Here is a 21,196-nt window from a genome sequence, read left to right as displayed (position 1 = left end):
CAATCACAGAGGTCAGACGTTTCTTGTAGTTGGCCACCAGGTTTGCACACATCTCAGGAGGGATTTTGTTCCACTCCTCTTTGCAGATCTTCTCCAAGTCATTAAGGTTTCAAGGCTGACGTTTAGCAACTCGAACCTTCAGCTCCCTCCACAGATATTCTATGGGATTAAGGTCTGGAGACTGGCTAGGCCACTCCAGGACCTTAATGTGCTTCTTCTTGAGCCACTCCTTTGTTGCCTTGGCCGTGTGTTTTGGGTCATTGTCATGCTGGAATACCCATCCACGACCCATTTTCAATGCCCTGGCTGAGGGAAGGAGGTTCTCACCCAAGATTTGACGGTACATGGCACTGTCCATCATCCCTTTGATGCGGTGAAGTTGTCCTGTCCCCTTAGCAGAAAAACACCCCCAAAGCATAATGTTTCCACCTCCATGTTTGACGGTGGGGATGGTGTTCTTGGGGTCATAGGCAGCATTCCTCCTCCTCCAAACACGGCGACTTGAGTTGATGCCAAAGAGCTCAATTTTGGTCTCATCTGACCACAACACTTTCACCCAGTTCTCCTCTGAATCATTCAGATGTTCATTGGCAAACTTCAGACGGCCCTGTATATGTGCTTTCTTGAGCAGGGGGACCTTGCGGGCGCTGCAGGATTTCAGTCCTTCACGGCGTAGTGTGTTACCAATTGTTTTATTGGTGACTATGGTCCCAGCTGCCTTGAGATCATTGACAAGATCCTCCCGTGTAGTTCTGGGCTGATTCCTCACCGTTCTCATGATCATTGCAACTCCACAAGGTGAGATCTTGCATGGAGCCCCAGGCTGAGGGAGATTGACAGTTATTTTATGTTTCTTCCATTTGCGAATAATCGCACCAACTGTTGTCACCTTCCCACCAAGCTGCTTGGCGATGGTCTTGTAGCCCATTCCAGCCTTGTGTAGGTCTACAATCTTTGCCCTGACATCCTTGGAGAGCTCTTTGGTCTTGGCCATGGTGGAGAGTTTGGAATCTGATTGATTGATTGCTTCTGTGGACAGGTGTCTTTTATACAGGTAACAAACTGAGATTAGGAGCACTCCCTTTAAGAGTGTGCTCCTAATCTCAGCTAGTTACCTGTATAAAAGACACCTGGGAGCCAGAAATCTTTCTGATTGAGAGGGGGTCAAATACTTTTTTCCCTCATTAAAATGCAAATCAATTTATAAAATTTTTGACATGCGTTTTTCTGGATTTTTTTGTAGTTATTCTGTTTCTCACTGTTCAAATAAACCTACCATTAAAATTATAGACAGATAATTTCTTTGTCAGTGGGCAAACGTACAAAATCAGCACGGGATCAAATACTTTTTTCCCCTCACTGTATGTTAGAAACACTTTCACTTGCCTCAGTAGACAGACCCTTGAGAGCCTTGAGTCCTGAATAATAGAGGTATTTTGAAACCACACAATAGATTACAACAATGAAATGTTCTATGAGAGCAGTTTATCTGCAACTGCCCGAAAATACATGACTTCAAATCTCTCATGAGAGGAAAGTACTTCTCAATTCAATTTGCTGCATGGCTTAATACTTTGTATTCATTTTGTTGAGGCATTGCATTTACAATCAAATATTTGATGACAAAAGGAAAGAAAAAATCGAATACGTTATTTCCTTTTCTATTATGCTGCTTAGATACAAAAACTGTCAGTGGTGTGAGAGGAATTTTCTAAATGGCTCTTACTGTACTGAAAGAAGTAGACTACTCCTGAATAAAACATATATGAACCAGTGTCTGTCTGTCGCAACATGTGATGCTGGTACAGAACAATACAAACCTGATCACACCCATCCGTGATAAGAGTAAGTGACAAGTGCAGGAGAACGAGCTCACAGAGTTTCTGCTATATAGTGGGAGGATGTTAACAGGTCCCGATATGTCTTAGGGCTTTTTATAGCCACCTTGCCTGCCTGCCTGCCTATATGTGCTCAAAGTAATTGGCATGTGTTACCGCTTGGACAGTTTTTCTCCCTACCATCCGCATCCCCTCCCTGAACTATTATCATGGCCCCTACACCCCCCACAGAGAGCAGGCAGGGGTTCTGACTATACCTGTGATAGAACGCAGCCCCTGTGAGCACCATGTTAGTTTACCTGTGATAGAACGCAGCCCCTGTGAGCACCATGTTAGTTTACCTGTGATAGAACGCAGCCCCTGTGAGCACCATGTTAGTTTACCTGTGATAGAACACAGCCCCTGTGAGCACCATGTTACTGTACCTGTGATAGAACGCAGCCCCTGTGAGCACCATGTTAGTTTACCTGTGATAGAACGCAGCCCCTGTGAGCACCATGTTACTGTACCTGTGATAGAACGCAGCCCCTGTGAGCACCATGTTAGTTTACCTGTGATAGAACGCAGCCCCTGTGAGCACCATGTTAGTTTACCTGTGATAGAACGCAGCCCCTGTGAGCACCATGTTAGTTTACCTGTGATAGAACGCAGCCCCTGTGAGCACCATGTTAGTTTACCTGTGATAGAACGCAGCCCCTGTGAGCACCATGTTAGTTTACCTGTGATAGAACGCAGCCCCTGCGAGCACCATGTTACTGTACCTGTGATAGAACGCAGCCCCTGTGAGCACCATGTTAGTTTACCTGTGATAGAAAGCAGCCCCTGTGAGCACCATGTTAGCTTACCTGTGATAGAACGCAGCCCCTGTGAGCACCATGTTAGTTTACCTGTGATAGAACGCAGCCCCTGCGAGCACCATGTTAGTTTACCTGTGATAGAACGCAGCCCCTGTGAGCACCATGTTAGTTTACCTGTGATAGAACGCAGCCCCTGTGAGCACCATGTTACTTTACCTGTGATAGAACGCAGCCCCTGTGAGCACCATGTTACTTTACCTGTGATAGAACGCAGCCCCTGTGAGCACCATGTTAGTTTACCTGTGATAGAACGCAGCCCCTGTGAGCACCATGTTAGTTTACCTGTGATAGAACGCAGCCCCTGTGAGCACCATGTTAGTTTACCTGTGATAGAACGCAGCCCCTGTGAGCACCATGTTAGTTTACCTGTGATAGAACGCAGCCCCTGCGAGCACCATGTTACTGTACCTGTGATAGAACGCAGCCCCTGCGAGCACCATGTTAGTTTACCTGTGATAGAACGCAGCCCCTGTGAGCACCATGTTAGTTTACCTGTGATAGAACGCAGCCCCTGTGAGCACCATGTTAGTTTACCTGTGATAGAACGCAGCCCCTGTGAGCACCATGTTAGTTTACCTGTGATAGAACGCAGCCCCTGTGAGCACCATGTTAGTTTACCTGTAGAACACAGTCCCTGTGAGCACCATGTTACTTTACCTGTGATAGAACGCAGCCCCTGTGAGCACCATGGAGTACTCGTTAGTCCACTTGGAGGTGTAGCCCCATCTTGATTTGCTGCCATCCCAGTAATGGCTGCGTGCTGGGTAGCCCACGATCCTGTCTGGGAAACTGTGCCAGACGATGAAGGCAAAGTCAACCTGGGGTTCAGAGTAAAAGACAACATCTTTCAAAATCCCTTATAGACAGATTTACTTATGCAATAGATGAGCAATGTCAACAGTACAATGTAGCAAAAGAGTAGATTTGGAACACCAAATGTCAAAAGACAGTCGCTCAAGTCGAGAGAATATGAAGAACACTACATAGTAGAATACTTTATAATACACACACTGACTTCTGTTGGCAGAGTGGCACAAAATTAATTTCCAAAATGCAAGAGAGAACAGAGCCCAAAAAACAGAAGGTCCCTTAAAATAATCAAACACCTCTTAGCTGTGTCATGGTGTGTGTGCGCAATTATGAAGAAATTAGACCACAAACCTGAGGAAAACGTGTAGCCTTTGATTAATCGTCGCATTAGCCATTACCTCAGTGCAGGATTTATGATACCATGCAAATAATTTTGCCTTTTGGAATTACACTCTTATAATGCCCTGATTGTGCCTCGCATCCTTTGTGACAGGCCCATTCACAATGTGTCTTAGTTAATTATGGATTGGTAATAGGGACAGAGATTAATGACATGTGCAGAGGGGGAATGATATCCAAGCAGAAAGGCTTTCCAAGGGCAACATACATTAATCCCATGTAATAAATAAAAGGTTTCTGAATATGGGTTCCTAAGAGTCTACAAACAGATCCATCACAAATCTCTACCGGCATATCGATTACATGTGGCATTTGATGTGATATGTTATTAAATAATAGAAAAGTACACTCTTTGAAAAAAGGGTTCCAAAAGGGTTCTTCGGCTGTCCCCTTTGGAGAACCCTTTTTGGTTCCACATAGAACCCCTTTGGCTTCCATGTAGAACCCTCTGTAGAAAGAGTCCTACATGGAACCCAAAAGGGTTCTACCTGGAACAAAAAAGGGTTCTTCAAAGGGTTCCCCTATGGAGATAGCTGAATAACCCTTTTAGGTTCATGACAGCACCTTTTTTTCTAAGAGCATATAGTCATATAGGAAAGACAGACATGCAGCATTTGTTGATATATACCACTGGAGAACATTTGACAGGCTGACTGTTTTACTGTTATCTGTGCCCTGCTCTCCCATGGGCAGCCAGACAGTGTCATAATAGGAACATTCATATTCCACACCGTACTCTCACTTAAAGCATAATCATGTGATTAATGAGTTGAAGCAATGCAATTATAAATTCTGTCCAGTCACTGTTCTATGTATTATTATTACTCACTAACTGTAAGTCGCTCTGGATAAGAGCGTCTGCTAAATGACTAAAATGTAAATGTAAAAGTCCCATTAAAAGTGCTCTACTCCCTCACATTTCAGTTATTTTAAATTAAGATGCTTTCAATGTTTAAAGGGCAATTACTGAGACAGATTATTAAGCAGATGAGGGATTTGCATCTGACTGGTTCTTGGCTTTTCGACAGACATATGTAGGCTCTGTCTTTTTTCTGAAATTACCTCATAAAACTTTTGTAACATCCGTTCTGTAATCTTGTACCACTATACAATTTAAGTGGATCCTCTTGGAAGGTGAAGATAGACTTGCTGCAATTAATAAAATCTGAAATAGATAAATCATATTTTGCAGGTCTCTTACACACTGATAGACTAAGAATTCACTAAGGATTGGGTCTTTACTCACTGAAATCTTATGGGAGCTTCAAATTTGGATAGCTGTGGTCTGAAAGGTGTATGTTGGCAAAACCCTTCCCTTTCACCTGCATGAAACTTCTTCATTAAAGCCTTGTTGGGGCTCTAACTTAATGGTTGCAGATGGTCTCATTCTTAATGCAGGTATTGGATGGGGTGAAATAGACCAGAAAGAGAAACATAGCCTACTGTGTCTGTCTGTCCATCATGTGTCAAAAAGGTATGACGGAAATACATGTGGAACGTAATCATTACACCGACATCTTGGTCAGTTTTGAAGTTTTCCATTTCCCAAAGCAGAACCTTTTCTTACTTGTATTGATACACACTGAAGCAATACAACATGTGCTTAGAATGGAAAGCAGCAGGTGCAGGAAACTATTATCACTCAACCACCAAGACTCCAATTTGATGCAGAAAACAATGGATTTCGTAATGAGCTTGATTTTTGGAACACAATAAACCACTGCAAATCCAACTTGTACATTGTGTCACACACAAACAACGTCAACATTTCCAAGGGCTCAGCCAAAAGATCTCTGCAAATGTTTGAAACTTTTGATTTAAAAAAAGAGAGAACATAATCTTCACAGAGGCAACTGCTGCTTTGGTTAATTTAGTGATTTTTACAACTGCCAGCAAAATGAGCCACTCTAGCGCTTTTCCCTTTCAAAGACGTGAAACTTAATCAAACTGTGACTTCATGGTTTGACAGTCTAATGATCATCGCAGAGACTAGCATGCCGGAGAGGTAATAGGTTTCACAAACCTCTTGATTGCTTGAAACAACTTGGGCTTTCATTAGTTTCTCATTCCAGGCCAGATGGTGAATACATGTTTTTTGAATTGGCACCATGGTCACCGAATTTGCATTTCACAGCATGGGAAGCTCCTTTAGCAAACTACATCCAGATAATGAAAGTATCAGGAGGAAATGACCCTCGTTCAAGATGTTACCAGTCAGTGACTCAATAACAGGACTTAAAAGGAATCTTAAATACAGCAAATTATTTCCTTTAAGGGGGTAATCAATCCATCCTGACCACGAGAGGTGAATTAATTATTACGCTATGCTTGAGAAATTAACTCCATTGTGTTTTCCAATGCAGGGATTTCTCTTATGGACAAGGGGTGTTGAAATTACCTCATCAATATTAACATGCAACGTAAAATCAATAGGGCGAGAGAAACTTGGAGACAAGATACCAGACCATTTCACTGATACTGTTTAATGGAGAAACACAAGGGTGGAATTGATCAGATGAGGCAAGACACAGGTTGTTGGCACCTTAATTGGGGAGGACGGGCTGGAATGGTATCAAATACATCAAACACATGGTTTCCATGTGTTTGATGCCATTCCATTTGCTCAGTTCCGGACATTATTATGAGCCGTCCTCCCCTCAACAGCCTCCTATGAGGCAAGAAGTCCCTGTGGTTCAACAGGCTGAGATGTATTAGTTAGAGGATGGAATACTCTCTACTGTGAATGGTTAGTGTCCACCTGGACCACAGACTTGATCTACTAATATAACCTGTCACCATGCTTCACCTCCATTTGTCTTGACTGGTTTCCTCTACAATAGGTCATGATACCAGCGTTGACTTACTCTGTAGAGTGCAGCCCGGGCCCCAGTGCCAGTTTGAACTAGGCCAGAGCAGTTACTCTGAAAGACCCAAATCTGAGTTTGATTCACTCCATTAGGCCATGTTCTAATGGAGTAACATTAATGCCTGATCGAATTATATGGGAACAAGCAATTAAAAAGAGCTTAAGCGCTTTGCTGATTCTGCAATGTGCAAATATTATACAGGGACTAATTGAATAGCAGAAACAAGAATTAACACGAACAAAATGCAGGCACAGAGACGGAGCATAGCGTAGCAACAAGCGCAGCGACACGGCGCTCTGCATAACAACAGACTATAAACAAAACAAGGAGTTGCTTTGAAGATGAAGGAAGTCAGTTGGTGTACATCTCCACACCCCTGGGAGAGGGACTACTTTCAAGAAACTGTCTGTAAGCTCTGTTGATTCTTCAGATGCTGCTAAATCTCACCAGTTGGTGTTGTTGTGAATGTCAATGTCAGATAAGAGACAGGAAATGCTGTAGCTGATCATACAATGTTAATTGTTGGCTAATTTTCACACACAGGCTTGGGACTCCGTTCAATCGAGCCCGCCTAGCTCTTTTTCCCAATAGAAAATGAAATCAGAGAATGGTTTTGGGTACTATAAAATTCTACTTGTACTACCAGGTAGACTCCCCTCAAAGGTACCTTCCAGTTTTCACAATAAGAAGAGTGCATGGGCAAGATGCTGCATAACATTAATAGATGAGGATTAATTGAATCTGGTCTTTGAACTTTAAAGCCCCAGGTAGAATAGGGAGACAGAGAGGGAATAATAAGTAATCCTCCTACCTCATTGGTCGACAAGACGGAGTCCTCGTCCAGACTGAGGACAGCATCTGTGAGGATGACGTCATGGGGGGAAAAGCGACTGCTCATTGTCTGGGGGGAGAGGGGGAGGGGGAGAGAGAGAGAGGGAGAGATGTGGTCAATTGCTGCAGTCGCAAACTCCAACAATCCATCCACTGGCTCTGATGTTAGCACCTCTGACTGTGTGTGGGGACCTATTCAATCACAAGTTTAAGTATTTCAGGTACAGTATGTTTGAATGGGCTCTGTTAGAAATAGCAGGAGAGGAGTCACTTTTTCATGCTGGCTGAAAAGAAGAGCAAAATATTTAATCACTTCATCCTGACGCACCGAGAGAGTAACGTTAACCTTCTTCTCGGTTTGAAACATAATTGCATTTCTTTAGCCCTCCGTAACAGCTCATCCATAGAAGGCCAATCTTTGTTATTTTGGGCCTCAAATTCCACTCCTCTGTAGGCTACTTCTGGAAAGCTCCCATTATTGAAGGACTTTTCATTTTAAGGAGGAAATATTGCTCTGATTATTGGATGAAAAACCTTGTTCTGTGGAGTATGTGGGTGAAGGCCAATGAGACATTAAAAACACCACAATGGCCCGGCAGTATCTTCTGTCCAAAGCCCCACTTCACAATAACACTTGTCCTACTAATACAGCGCAATTACAGTGTAGGTACACAATGGAAAAATGTCTATGCAATAATATGACATATTATTAATAAAATGCCTCAACTCTTTATCTCCATGTTATTGACTGTGCGTATTTAATTTCTACGAAATTCTCTGGGTATTTCTATTTGAAATGACTGATGGCTGTTTCTCTCTCTGCGGCCAGCGTTATTGGTAGATTGCCTGCTGCAAAGTTATGTCCTATAATATTTGGAAACACACACATCGCAGAAGTGAACTGTCAGCAGTGGCCTCCTGAGAAGGATGTCAGGGTAATTCCCCCACACTGTCTCTCTCTCTGGGAGGCTGCCAGCCAGAGTGTGTGGTGTGATGCATCTTCACTAAAACTCCCCCTGCCTGCCGCCCTGTAATGCTCTTGACACCAAGCTTAAGGGGTTAATACCTCCCTCTCTCTCCCTCCTGATCTTCACTGGCTGCTCCCTCATTCATCAAATCAGGAAGTTATCGACAGGAACCTGTTGACTTGAAGATTAGCCTCGCCTCGGGTTGGCTGCTCAAGAGCAAGTGGGCCTGGCCGCGCTATCGACAGGGCCTCATGTCATTATTTTGCAGTGGCAGCAGTGGCGGATGACTCCAGGTGCTGTGGACTCACATCAGCGCGGCTTAATGGGCCCTTTTCAATGCAACATTATTTCCTATTTGCTTTAACTATCCCTGCCTGGTGTGTCATAGCAGGATAATAGTGACAGTGTATCGCTGGCATGGCCGCACTGCACGGAGCCAAGCCTCTTGGCTCAGGAGAGCCCTTCATGGGGCCTTTTGAAAATTAATTTACCAGCTGAGGGATTGATTAAACGAGGAGCATTGGGTTACTTTAAGAGTCGTTTAGGAGTCGTGTGGCAAAAAGCTCTCCTAGGAACATATTGAGAGAGATAGAGTGTCAAAGTACAGGCTTTCAGTCCAACTATTATACACTCAGTAATCAGCCATTTATCAGCTGTGGAGGGCCCTTGGGATGAATGACAGCAATCAGACCTGACTCTCTATGACAATGATAAACACTCAGGTAGAAGACGACGTTCCTGAGAAAGAAGGGTGTGGGGGGTTGCTTCTTCTGATAGGTAGCTACAGTATATAGGTTAGCTCATAAAAGGCTATATCTGTGCATAGAATCTGTTGCTATTCATAAGGGTGCTCAAATGAATCGTGAGTGTGAGGATTGTTTTTTCTGAAGAGGTAGTGGAAGCCGTTGATCTTATTCTCCGGGATTTGCCAATATTATTGTTTTATTTTATGTTTTTAGTCTGTCATGTTAAATATGAATGATGTGTATTTATCCTCTCTGTCTTCGGTGCTTGGGGGCTTGATTGAATAAAACCAGTTTATTAAAATACTTGGGCTGCAGCATTAACCCTCATGGGACTGCAAATCCATTTTACATGAGGAATGCATATTTCTATGATAATTCTCCTACCACAGCTTACGGGATCACCGTATTCTGTATGTATCTACATTTTAGTAATTTAGCAGACGCTCTTATCCAGAGCGACTTACAGTTAGTGAGTGCATAAATTTTTCATACTGGCCCCCCGTGGGAATCGAACCCACAACCCTGTATGTATGAACTATCGATCTGCCGGCCGGGCTAATACGATGTGGATGCCCTAATCCATTACACTAAATGAAGGCTTTACAGAGATGGCTGTAATACTGCTATTGACTCATAATTAGAGGATTTGTATTATTTAAGTGTATTTATATAAACGAGGAAAAAGGGGGCTTTAGTAGCTCCAAGTTCATAGACTGAAATCCTAATGAATCCGTCGCTATTACATGCTAATTATATTCCCTCTGTGGAAACAGGAACTTGGATATCCAAGGGCGAATATATTTGGGCAAAATAGAAATGAATAGCAAATATCACAATGTGAAATGAGTATGCCTCTTTAGTTGAGAATAATTTCATCAATTGAACAGTGCCACATTTGAAAAGATTCTACATGACATGGATTCCTTTGATCTCAATAAGCTCTTACAGTATGTCTATCAGCATGCCAGTAATACTGTCTTAATTTCACTGTGTTTTTCAGAGTAAAGCCATGAGGATACTCACTGACGCACTCTCAAACAAAACTCCCTCAGTAATTAGAGGTAAAAATTATCAACACACTCTTCACAACAGTGGCATTCATTTAGCTCTGCATTGACAACGACCATACTCTGTATAATGTACTTATTGCTCTAATTTCCCCATCCCCATGTTCTGATGGTTACACACTGCTCTGGATATCAGGCCAGCCAGCTGTTGTTGTTGTTGATGTTGTATCGCTCACCCCTCTGATTCAACCACAGCTCTGCCTTCAGGTCTCTATATACTCTGGAACTCAGAGTCCAATACACATCTTCAGGGACTGTTTGTCCTTCACTCTGCCCATCTCTCCCTCTCATCCCCCCTGGGTCTGTCCCTCTCCGCCTCCTCTGTCCCAGGGCCCACCGTCCTTCGTCCTCACCCCCAGGGCTGCTTTAACTGGTCCCACTGAGACAGAGGCACAGTGTTCTCAGATTGCTCTCTCTCCTTTCCTCTCTACTCCTTTCCTCTCCCTCCTTTACTTTCCTCTCCCTCCTTTACTTTCCTCTCTCTCCTTTCCTCTCACTCCTTTTACTTTCCTCTCTCTCCTTTACTTTCCTCTCCCTCCTTTACTTCCCTCTCCCTCCTTTACTTTCCTTTCCTCTCACTCATTTTACTTTCCTCTCTCTCCTTTACTTTCCTCTCTCTCCTTTCCTCTCACTCCTTTACTCCCCCCTCTCCTTTACTATCCTCTCTCTCCTCTCCCTCCTTTACTTTCCTCTCTCCTTTCCTCTCTCTCCTTTACTTTCATCTCTCTCCCTCCTTTCCCTCCTTTACTCTCCTCTCTCTCCTTTACTTTCCTCTCTCTCCTTTACTTTCCTCTCTCTCCTCTCCTCTCTCTCCTTTACTTTCCTCTCTCTCCTCTCCCTCATTTACTTTCCTCTCCCTCCTTTACTTTCCTCTCCTCTCCCTCCTTTACTTTCCTCTCTCTCTTTTCCTTTCTCTCCTTTCCTCTCTCTCTCCTTTCCTCTCCTCCTTTCCTTTCCTCTCTTTCCTTTCCTCTCACTCCTTTACTTTCCTCTCTCTCCTTTACTTTCCTCTCACTCCTTTACTTTCCTCTCCCTCCTTTACTTTACTTTCTATCCTTTCCTCTCCTCTCTCTCCTTTCCTTTCCTCTCTCTCCTCTCCTCTCACTCCTTTACTTTCCTCTCTCCTTTCCTCTCTCTCCCTCCTTTCCTCTCCTCATTTCCTCTCACTCCTTTACTTTCCTCTCTCCTTTCCTCTCCTCTCACTCCTTTACTTTCCTCTCTCTCCTTTACTTTCCTCTCTCTCCTTTACTTTCCTCTCCTCTCACTCCTTTACTTTCCTCTCCCTCCTTTACTTTCCTCTCTCTCCTTTCCTCTCCTCTCCCTCCTTTACTTTCCTCTCTCTCCTCTCCTCTCACTCCTTTACTTTCCTCTCTCCTTTCCTCTCTCTCCCTCCTTTCCTCTCCTCATTTCCCCTCACTCCTTTACTTTCCTCTCTCCTTTCCTCTCCTCTCACTCCTTTACTTTCCTCTCTCTCCTTTACTTTCCTCTCTCTCCTTTACTTTCCTCTCTCTCCTTTACTTTCCTCTCTCGCCTTTCCTCTCCTCTCACTCCTTTACTTTCCTCTCACTCCTTTACTTTCCTCTCTCTCCTTTATTTTCCTCTCCCTCCTTTACTTTCCTCTCTCTCTTCATCTCCTCTCTCTTTCCATCTCCTCTCTCTCTGGTCCGTGTCAATGGATTTTCCCCCTAGGCAGATATACAGTGATGTATCACTGAGTCACCTGGTGAAGATTTGGCATCATTCTCATCTCCATTAACTCCTGCTACTTCAAGGCCAATCTTTAGAGGCTTTTCAATAATTTTCTTTAAGGGTTAATCAGATTTGATGCCTGACACACTCATAGTCAAAGCTCAGCAGAGAAAAGTATTTAAATGGCTCAAGTAAGTCATTTTTGTCATAAAATGTACTTCAAGTGCTGTCATAGTGGGGTAAAGATACACTTTAAGAAAATGTTCAGAGATTAAATATACATTGCATTATTGTAAACTAAAATTGCATTATGTTTGATAAAAATGCCAAATAAGCAGAAGACAATTTTGAAGTTATGACTAAACATAAAGCCACAAATCAAGTGTCTTTGTCATCTGCTGTTTGCTAGTGGCCCTTGGTCCTTAGTCTGACCAGTCTCTCTCTCTCACCTGGTGTCTTGCCTGCCTGGGAGACAGGACAAGTCCTGTGGGACTGTGTGTTCTGGCCTCCTCTGACCTCAATGCATTATGGATCATTAGACACCCACCTCATGAGTCCAGGGAGCCCGAGACACCACCATAGAGTACAGGCCAGGGATAACCTCAACATGCCCCATGACCCAGGAACCCTAACAGACCCACAGAAACCCATCTGCTTCACCACTGCTGTTTACACAGACTCTGATTGGAGTTTAAGGGAAAGTGTAGTGAGATAGTTCAGCCTCTTTAACTTGGATAATTTGTACCATGTTGGCATGCTTTTCTGCAATAGTAATAGATTTCCTCCACTTTCAGGATACTTAAAAAAAAACAAATTTGCTTCAAAGTGCAATCATGTGTCATTATTCCTCAACTGTAACCTACAGCTTGATTTGATTGCATGTTAGGTGATAAGGATATTGTGAATTTAAGTTGTGAATCAAAATTTGTAAAATGTGAACAATATAAGAAATACTGATGAGTAATGATGCCATTCAGTAAATTCGGAACTCTGCCCTCTGACATTTAACACAAATATGAATGAATGGACTGAATTGATTCTGAGGATCAACTCATGAATTGAGTTGAGGAGAAACTGGTAGTGTTCAAAAGCATTGGACTCGAACGCAACGACTCAATGCTTTGCATTACATCTAACATTTGGAAGTTTCACCACATTTCATTATCTGTTCTTATTGGCCATGTTCCCTTCTGATGAGACATCTTGTGATCCAGGCTGTATATGAATTTAGCAGGTGATGAAAATAGCTATCTGACGAGGATGGGGAGAGGGAGAGGTGCTAATGAGACAGTGAGCCCTTCTTGAGGCATCGCATCGCAGGAGAGGAGCACACTCAGCCAGCCACCCACACACAGCTGTGGAGATGCTACTGTGGAGATCTGACACAAACACACACACGTGCACAATCACGCACACACAGTCAGACATACACCCCCTCCCACAAGTCAGTGAAGGGCTTAGCTCCAAGCCGTCAGGCCCTGGGAGTGAGTGGCAGGTCTGCCGAGAGCAAGGATTGTGATTTAATGTTAGCTGGATATAATGTGATCCATGGCACGGATGTGGGTCAACTTAAATAGCCTTCAAATTGAAACCCACTTGAAGGAAAAATATGAGGGGACCTATTGTTAGATGTGTTACTTTCCTGAGGATAGAAACATGGAGGAAAAATCGATAATATAATTGGCTGGATTTTAATTGAATGCTGCCAGTGACCTCTACTCATGGCTGATTAGCGTGTACTATGGAGCCACATAGAAATAAAAGAATGATGGAGGGGAGAAAAAAATATAAATGTGAATGATAGATTACGACGGAGAGGGCCTGTGGTTCATCAAGGCCCTTTCACAGCAGCCTGTGTTTTCCCTTGTCTTTCACACAGTGTATTCATGCAGTAGCATGAAAATTATGCCTCTGCTTTTCACACTACAGATGTAGGGTCTTAATTTGAGCCAGTTTGCTACAGCAGGAAAAATAATCCTGCAGCAACAGAAAATGTGAATTATTATGTGGATTATAATTAATAGAAATTTGTTTGTAAGGGAAAATCAAGCTTGACATTTCTAAGTGGAAATTACAAACTTCAGAAGCCGTTATAAACCTCAAATACACTACAAGTTTAAAATGTCCTGCATTGCAGGAAAGCTCTCTTACAACAGGTGGATCAAATTAAGATCCTACATCTGTAGCTTGCTAAAAATGAAAACAGTGCAAAAACAATGGCGAGTATAGGACCGAAAAACACAATAAATGGGGTCTAGGTTACTGCGTAATAACACACGAGCCTGTAGTCTTCATGCTAAATAAATAGGTGACATGTATTTAGGAAAACACAGCCTATTTGTTTAACCTCTTAAGGATCGGACCCTTTTTTTCAATTTAAATGACATACTCATCTAACTGTCTGCAGCTCAGGACCTGAAGCAAGGATATGCATATTCTTGATACCATTTGAAAGGAAACACTTTGAAGTTTGTGGAAATGTAAAATTAATGTAGCAGAATATAACACATTAGATCTGGTAAAAGATAATACCCCAAAAAAACATGTGTTTTCTATATTATTATAATTTTTTGCATCTTGCAAGAGAAAGGCCACAATATAGTTCAGGCACAATGTAGATATTGGCCACTAGATGGCAGCAGTGTGTGTGTGTGTGCAAAGTTTCAGATTAATCCAGTGAAGCATTGCAGTCCTGGACAATTTTGTATCAAGTCTACCCAAATCTGACGAATTGGTCAATTTATACATTTTCAAGTACATAACTATAGAGAACATACAATAATGATATGGTAATACAAAACGTACGTTTACACACTCCCAGGAATGTCATACATGATGGATCATTAGCTTATACACTAACTTTCACACATCTAGATGGCCGGGCGGGGTGGGTGTGGAGCCAGAGACAGCAGGGGTTCAAACTTTAGAACCCAGTTCCTACATTTTAATATAAAAATTGATTTTATCAAACAAAACTACGCTACATTTTATCTCTGGGACCCTCAGGGTGACATATCAGAGCAAGATTACTGAATGTAAGTACATTATTTACCTTCAGAGGTGAATGTATCAAACCAGTTACCGTGATACGTTTTTTGTTGTTGTGCACTCTCCTCAAACAATAGCCTGGTATTCTTCCACTGTAATAGCTACTGTAAATTGGACAGTGCAGTTAGATTAACAAGAATTTAAGCATTCTGCCCATATAAGACATGCCTATGTCCTGGAAAGTTTGCTGTTACTTACAACAGTCATGTTAATCACATTAGCGCACGTTAGCTCAACTGTCTCGTATACGGGACACCGATCCCGTAGAGGTTAAAGAGTATGCCGGCCTTGATGGGATGAAACCATTTAGGACACACCAGATAATAAAAGCCTCTAGATACACAGCCGCCCTGGCTAACATACAATTACTTTGTTCCATTGAACATGCCATACAAATAAAAGCATTTTAATTATATGAAGAGTGCCTTGGTCCTCCTTTCTTTTTGATTCAATGACTTTCCTTTATTTGGCAGATTACATGAGGGACAACAAAAGATGCACAATAGAAGAAAATGGAACACATCTGCCGTTAGCTATTACTCTGTCTCCAGGCAGCACTCTGATTCAGTGTGATGTGAACGTTTCAACACAGCAAAGCTCTTATTGTTTGGGGAGAGAGCTGCAGAGAATTACTACTCTGGAGCAGCTGTCTTGTTAGACTAGAATACTCTGAGTGAGTAATTAGGGGCCCATAGATGCCTTTTTGAAAAGCTGTTTATTGTTATAGTGGAAACACATTTTTCTCCACTGCTGTGTTTATTACATGGGAACAAACAGAATCAATTAAGTGAGCTGCCATTGGGTTTTAGGGTCCTGCTCCTGCCTCAATGGGGCAGAATGGAGAGGGCTGCAGTCAGCACTACCCTTGTGTTAGGACAAGAGCTGGGCTGCTACTTCTGTATGAAACAACTGAGGGGTGTGTGAATGTGTGTATTTGTGTGTGAGACAGAGACTCACACAGAGAGAGAGAGAGAGAGAGAGATTTGACTGAAGAGAGAGAGATTTAACTGAAAAGAGAGATACATTTGACTAAAGAGGGAGAGATTTGACTAAAGAGAGAGAGAGATTTGACTAGAGAGAGAGAGAGCGCGCGCGAGAGAGAGATTTGACTGAATTCTGTGGTAGGCAGCATGCATGACACTGCTGATTGGAATTCCACTTTTGCTTTGTGTAATATATATTTTGTAAATGGAATGCTCCAAATAACACAATCTGAGTGATTATTTGGACTCAATGAACGGTTGGAAGAATCGTACTGTATCAAATCCGTGCAATAGAGTTTAATCAGAGTAGTTAGATTGAAACCACATTAGTGTGTTATAAGATTCAGTAAGTGCATTTGTCCTCTTTGGAAGTATGAAGTCTCGTGTACTAGCGCCTATTGTTTTCAAAGCTCATAAGAACACTGCAAAGTGGTGCCTTACTGTAGCATTACTAAAATGATTCAGCTGAGGCTTGGCACAGTAATGACCCTGTGTGTATTTCAACTAGAGACCGCCTGGAACGCTCCTGGAAGCAGCCTCATGCTGTGTGATGGCTCAACAGTCAAGGTAAGCTAAGCTCAGTCACGGACAATTCCAAAAAGTACAAATTAAAGAAAAGCTTGAATGGATTTTATGAGGAATTTACGACTGCATTTTATCTCCCCTGACTTTAACAACCATGCTCATTCCCTCTGAATGATCAAGACTCAATAAAACACATTAAAATCGATAGCGAAACATGTAATCTTAACGCCCGCATAACTAGGAAAACTCTTACCTTTCTCTCTCCCTCAATGACAGTGATAGGCACGGTGGTGGAGGGCCACTTGCTCTTCGGAGGTAAAGGCTTGTCACAATTCCACAGCACAATGATCTTCAAATAAAACAAGTCAACAAAATATCAATTCAAAGTGCATAGACCCCACTGTACATATAGCCATTGGTTTGTAGCAGCGGATACACAGCGGAGTTGAGTCTGTCTTTCCTTGCAAACTTTGATCATATCTAGTTCAATATAACATGCGGCGGCATGCCATGACTACAGTATAGCTGTAAAGCTTTATCCTACATCATATAACTAGATTAATTCTCGCTGACTTCTATCCTTTCACATATGAATTACAGTATAGAAATCAATGGTCTGCATCCCTGCAGTTTCGCCTCAGCTCACGGTTCATGGGTTTGCATTTCATAGAATTAGCAATTAGATACTAATTTAATTTAATAGGATCTCTATGCTGAGCTCTCACCTGTGCACAGAACTTGGATTTGGCAACAGCGATGATGAGCTTGACTACGGGCTGCAGCTGAGACTGGAGAGGAGTCACAGCCTGGATAACAGCAGTGAACTCCTGGGACGGGCTCTTACCTGCAATCACACAGAAAAACACACACGTTCAGACACACACCTTCAGACATATACCTCAAGACATTCATCTTTTGACCCACATCTTCAGAGTAGACTGAGACTGGACTCTCCAGTCCATCCACCTCCTCACGCCTAAATGGGCACCTAGTGCACTTACAGCATCCCAATCAATCTCTCTGACATGGGGCTGTGGTCTCTCTGGCCTCTGATGTACTGGGCTCCATTTATGGATCTACCGTCTTAATGGGGGTGGAGGCTGTGCGGTCACACAAGGATGCCTCCTTGACGTGGGACGTGATAGCTGACTGTTAGTATGTCTATTTGTTGAGCAGAACATTTGCCTGAATAGGAGGATTGCTCTTTGCAGATGTTGCATGAGCAAAGAAAGCTGTAGAACATTTCTGCCGATCATCTTCAGAGGGATTCAGTACTGCATTAGGACCTTGTTCTCATCCTGTCATCGAAAGCCTTGATAAAGTATTTTATTCTGGCAACACTTGTGTAGAAGAAATGTTTCCTCCGGGAAACCCCACAGTCATTTCTGGTAGCCATTTTAAGTTCAGTTCAAACAAACGTTCGAATCAAACATTAAACTGCAAATATACCAAGCAGAACTGGCCCAAAAATATTTCAAATGACTTTCATTGAAAGAACTGTGATCAAAGTTGTTTGAAAAGTTTCTCCAACTGTTGTTAAGATGAGGGAAACATATTTTACATTCCAACAAGGTATGCTGTTGCATTGATCCAATATTTATTGCCACTCCACTGGCTTAAAGGCTTGATAATTATATAACACACCTTAAACAACTGTAGCAGAGTATGCTCTTACACCCACATTTGTGAAAAAGGAGCCTCATTTCGTGGCCCCATCTAATCTTGAGAGACTGCCCTTTGCAGCTTATCCTACTACTGTACGCCTAGTGGAGGTGCGTGTCACTGTGTCACTGGATTGGTTATGCTGGTTATTAGCCTTTATGCTGGTTACTGGCCTTAGCGAAGGAGCTCTAGAAATGGTCATTAGAAAGGTTCAGTGTGGTATGGAACGCGCTCAGAAAGTAGACCCTAATGTTGACAGAACATAGTCAAACTGTACTATGGTACAGGGGGGGGGGGGGGGGGGGGGGGGTATCACACCCATTGCAATGGACCGGAACAATCATGATCCGCAAACGAGGCAATTTGGAGGGTTTTCCGGATCATAACAGAAAGCCAGGTTGGATCAAATCAGACACAGACCTCGCAGACGCTGTGGCATAATTATCACTACTTCACAAAGAGCAGCGGTGTGACTGCCGAGGAGAAAGCTGATAGGGGTTCCTGAACCTCGCTGAGATCTAGCTGCTGTAGTTGTAGCTGTAACCTTGAAAATAAAAGAGGTGCCGGGGAAGTGAGGAGGTGTGGTGACGAGGGCAAGTGTTACCGCCTTTTCACACGAGGTGTTGGTAAACAAATCACTCCTCTTCTAGCAGCCTCCTGGAAATAGTCCTTCTCCTCGATGTCGACTTGGCACAACGCAATGAGAGAAGACTTTGTGGAACTGCATATGCAGCGTTCAGATTAATTCACATTGTTTTTGATGCCCTGTCGATCTAATCCAAAGATTTAGACAAGATATACTTTCCCCCTCATGTAAAAGGCTATAATGAAGCTTCAGATTGAGATTGATTGACAGCTCATTAGTGTCACTGTTTGCTGAATAGCTTGCAGAGAAAAGAAAGGATAACTTGAGAACAATTCCTGCTAATAATAAAGAGTACTGCAAAAAAAGCTTCAAGGTGGTCCTCCTGATAATTTTCACTCAAAATATTTGAGTTCAAACCAAATTCAGTTGAGACATTACATCTCATGAGTAAAAATGTGAACTCAAATGGCGATGAGAATTGGTTTTGATGACTGCGGATAACAAGCAGAGTTTCTACAGCGAACATTCAAACAGTTTTTTGCTGTGAATGGGCCTACCCTTTCTCATCCACTGATTTGGCATGTCTTCATACATTCCCAGTAGCTTTAAACACGGTTAAAAGAGAATTGTGAAGCAAACAGCCTGTGAAGCACATGATAGGAGGTGCCAAAGCAGCTGGACTCTACTTAACAAGTTGGAAATCCAATTTGTGATTTTGAGGCGGTATACCCAGTCATCAAGACCCCAGAGATGGAGCCCAACATCACCTTGTTTTCTACTTCTCACAGAAAATATGATGCGGCACAGATGCTGTCCTAATAGCAAAATATTGTAACATCAACTAAAAACATTTTACAGAGACTTCAAAAACAGCAAAATAGTCAGTAGAATTTACACAGGCCTAAACTGCAGATGTGTGAGAAAAACCTCCAGAAACTTTTTAACTACCTAGAAAAGTTTTTAACCGCTTCGCCATCAGAATGATGGAAAGTGAGACTGATAATGCCTGTGTATTACCGGCATTGATGACAAGTTATTCCTCCAGAACTGGCAAAAACTTGATTTACTGCGGTAGCATAAAGCAAACTGCCCATTCTTCCTGTCCTCAACTCCTTAGAGAAAGACAAGCATCTATCTGAGTTACGGCTTCATCCCAGTGCTCCTCACAGGACTGCGGTAGCAGCACAGTTCATAATGCACAGCTCCAAGGTGCTCCATGCAGGAGAGAATGCACAAGACACCGACTGCTCTGCTGCAGCATTGTTCCATTTCAGTTACGACTACTGACTGACTCTAGGGAGGACTTGACCCTCGGCAATTAATGGCACTGGAGATAGGAGGGATAGAATATGGGATAACTTACACCAGTTCCCAAAGGTTAAATCCATTACAATTTCAGCTGTAAAGTGCATTGGTTGGTCCCCAAACATGAACTTTAGTTAACGTAAAATGTGTCTGCAGTTGGTTAGCATGAGCAACAATTTCTTAGAATGCAGCATTGGAGGATATAAAACAGCATGGAGGAAGAGGTGAAGAGGGCACATTGACATTAGACCCTCCACAATGTACTGGTTGTGAATGAAGAATTTCGTTTTGACTTGGTCACTGAGTTCAAAGACCTAAAGGACCAAGCAGTGGTCTGATCCTTTGGTTGTGTGTCAACAGTTCCCATGCATATAGAAGAGGAGTATGTTATACAGACACATAATACCAGGTCATAAACAGGCTCCAACTCACCCAGTGAGGAGTAATAAAAGGGGAACACTGCAGCGTCGGTGGAGAACTGCGGCAGAACGTATAGTCCACCAGGCAACGAATTCCACATCAACTTGTTCCTGGATATGTGTGAATTTATTCTGTCTTGGATTATCTACAGAAAAAGAAATAACACAGAAAGAAGGAGAGAGGAGAAGAGAGAGAGAGGATTAGTGTTAAGAAGCTGCTCGCTCTGCAGGAGGCTGGGTCTGATGGACGTGGCCATGTTGTCGAGCAGCATCTCTGACGCAGAATAAACCTCATACCCTCAGCTGGGACTGACTCCCATTCACCCAGGTACAACCGTTACCCTGCATGTTGACTGTGGAGATTGGACCTGTATCTCCTCGCATGTTGCTATATATGATATGTATGATGACTGTGCTGCTGACTGTTTATCTAACAGCAATAACTTGCACAGTTTCTTAGTCTGTAAGGAGTTATTTGCATGCAGTGGTCATGCTTTACATGAAGATCAGCCATGGGTCCCGATATTAGTTGTGTCAATGGAGACAAAATATAAAATAAAACGTTAATCAAAGTCATTAACAGTCATTTCATATCA

The 21,196-nt window shown here is 42.7% G+C and overlaps 1 protein-coding gene across 1 annotated transcript; it reads right to left on the bottom strand.

Annotated features, from left to right (window-relative positions):
• Window positions 1-3,348: 3,348 nt before the first annotated feature.
• On the bottom strand, window positions 3,349-20,984 carry LOC311106802 (exostosin-1-like; the record flags this gene model as incomplete). Its single annotated transcript, XM_084149183.1, has 6 exons — window positions 3,349-3,513; window positions 7,583-7,672; window positions 16,882-16,977; window positions 17,354-17,472; window positions 20,614-20,746; window positions 20,898-20,984. The coding sequence occupies 6 exons, from the start codon at window positions 20,982-20,984 to the stop codon at window positions 3,349-3,351; spliced, it is 690 nt and encodes a 229-aa protein (XP_084005309.1).
• Between the last annotated feature and the right edge of the window lie 212 nt (window positions 20,985-21,196).

This window comes from Coregonus lavaretus, assembly GCF_964263955.1.
Source record: "Coregonus lavaretus genome assembly, chromosome: 31".
NCBI lineage: Eukaryota > Metazoa > Chordata > Actinopteri > Salmoniformes > Salmonidae > Coregonus > Coregonus lavaretus.
The sequence above is the reverse complement of the archived record's forward strand: the minus strand, read 5'-3'. Positions and strand labels throughout refer to the sequence as shown.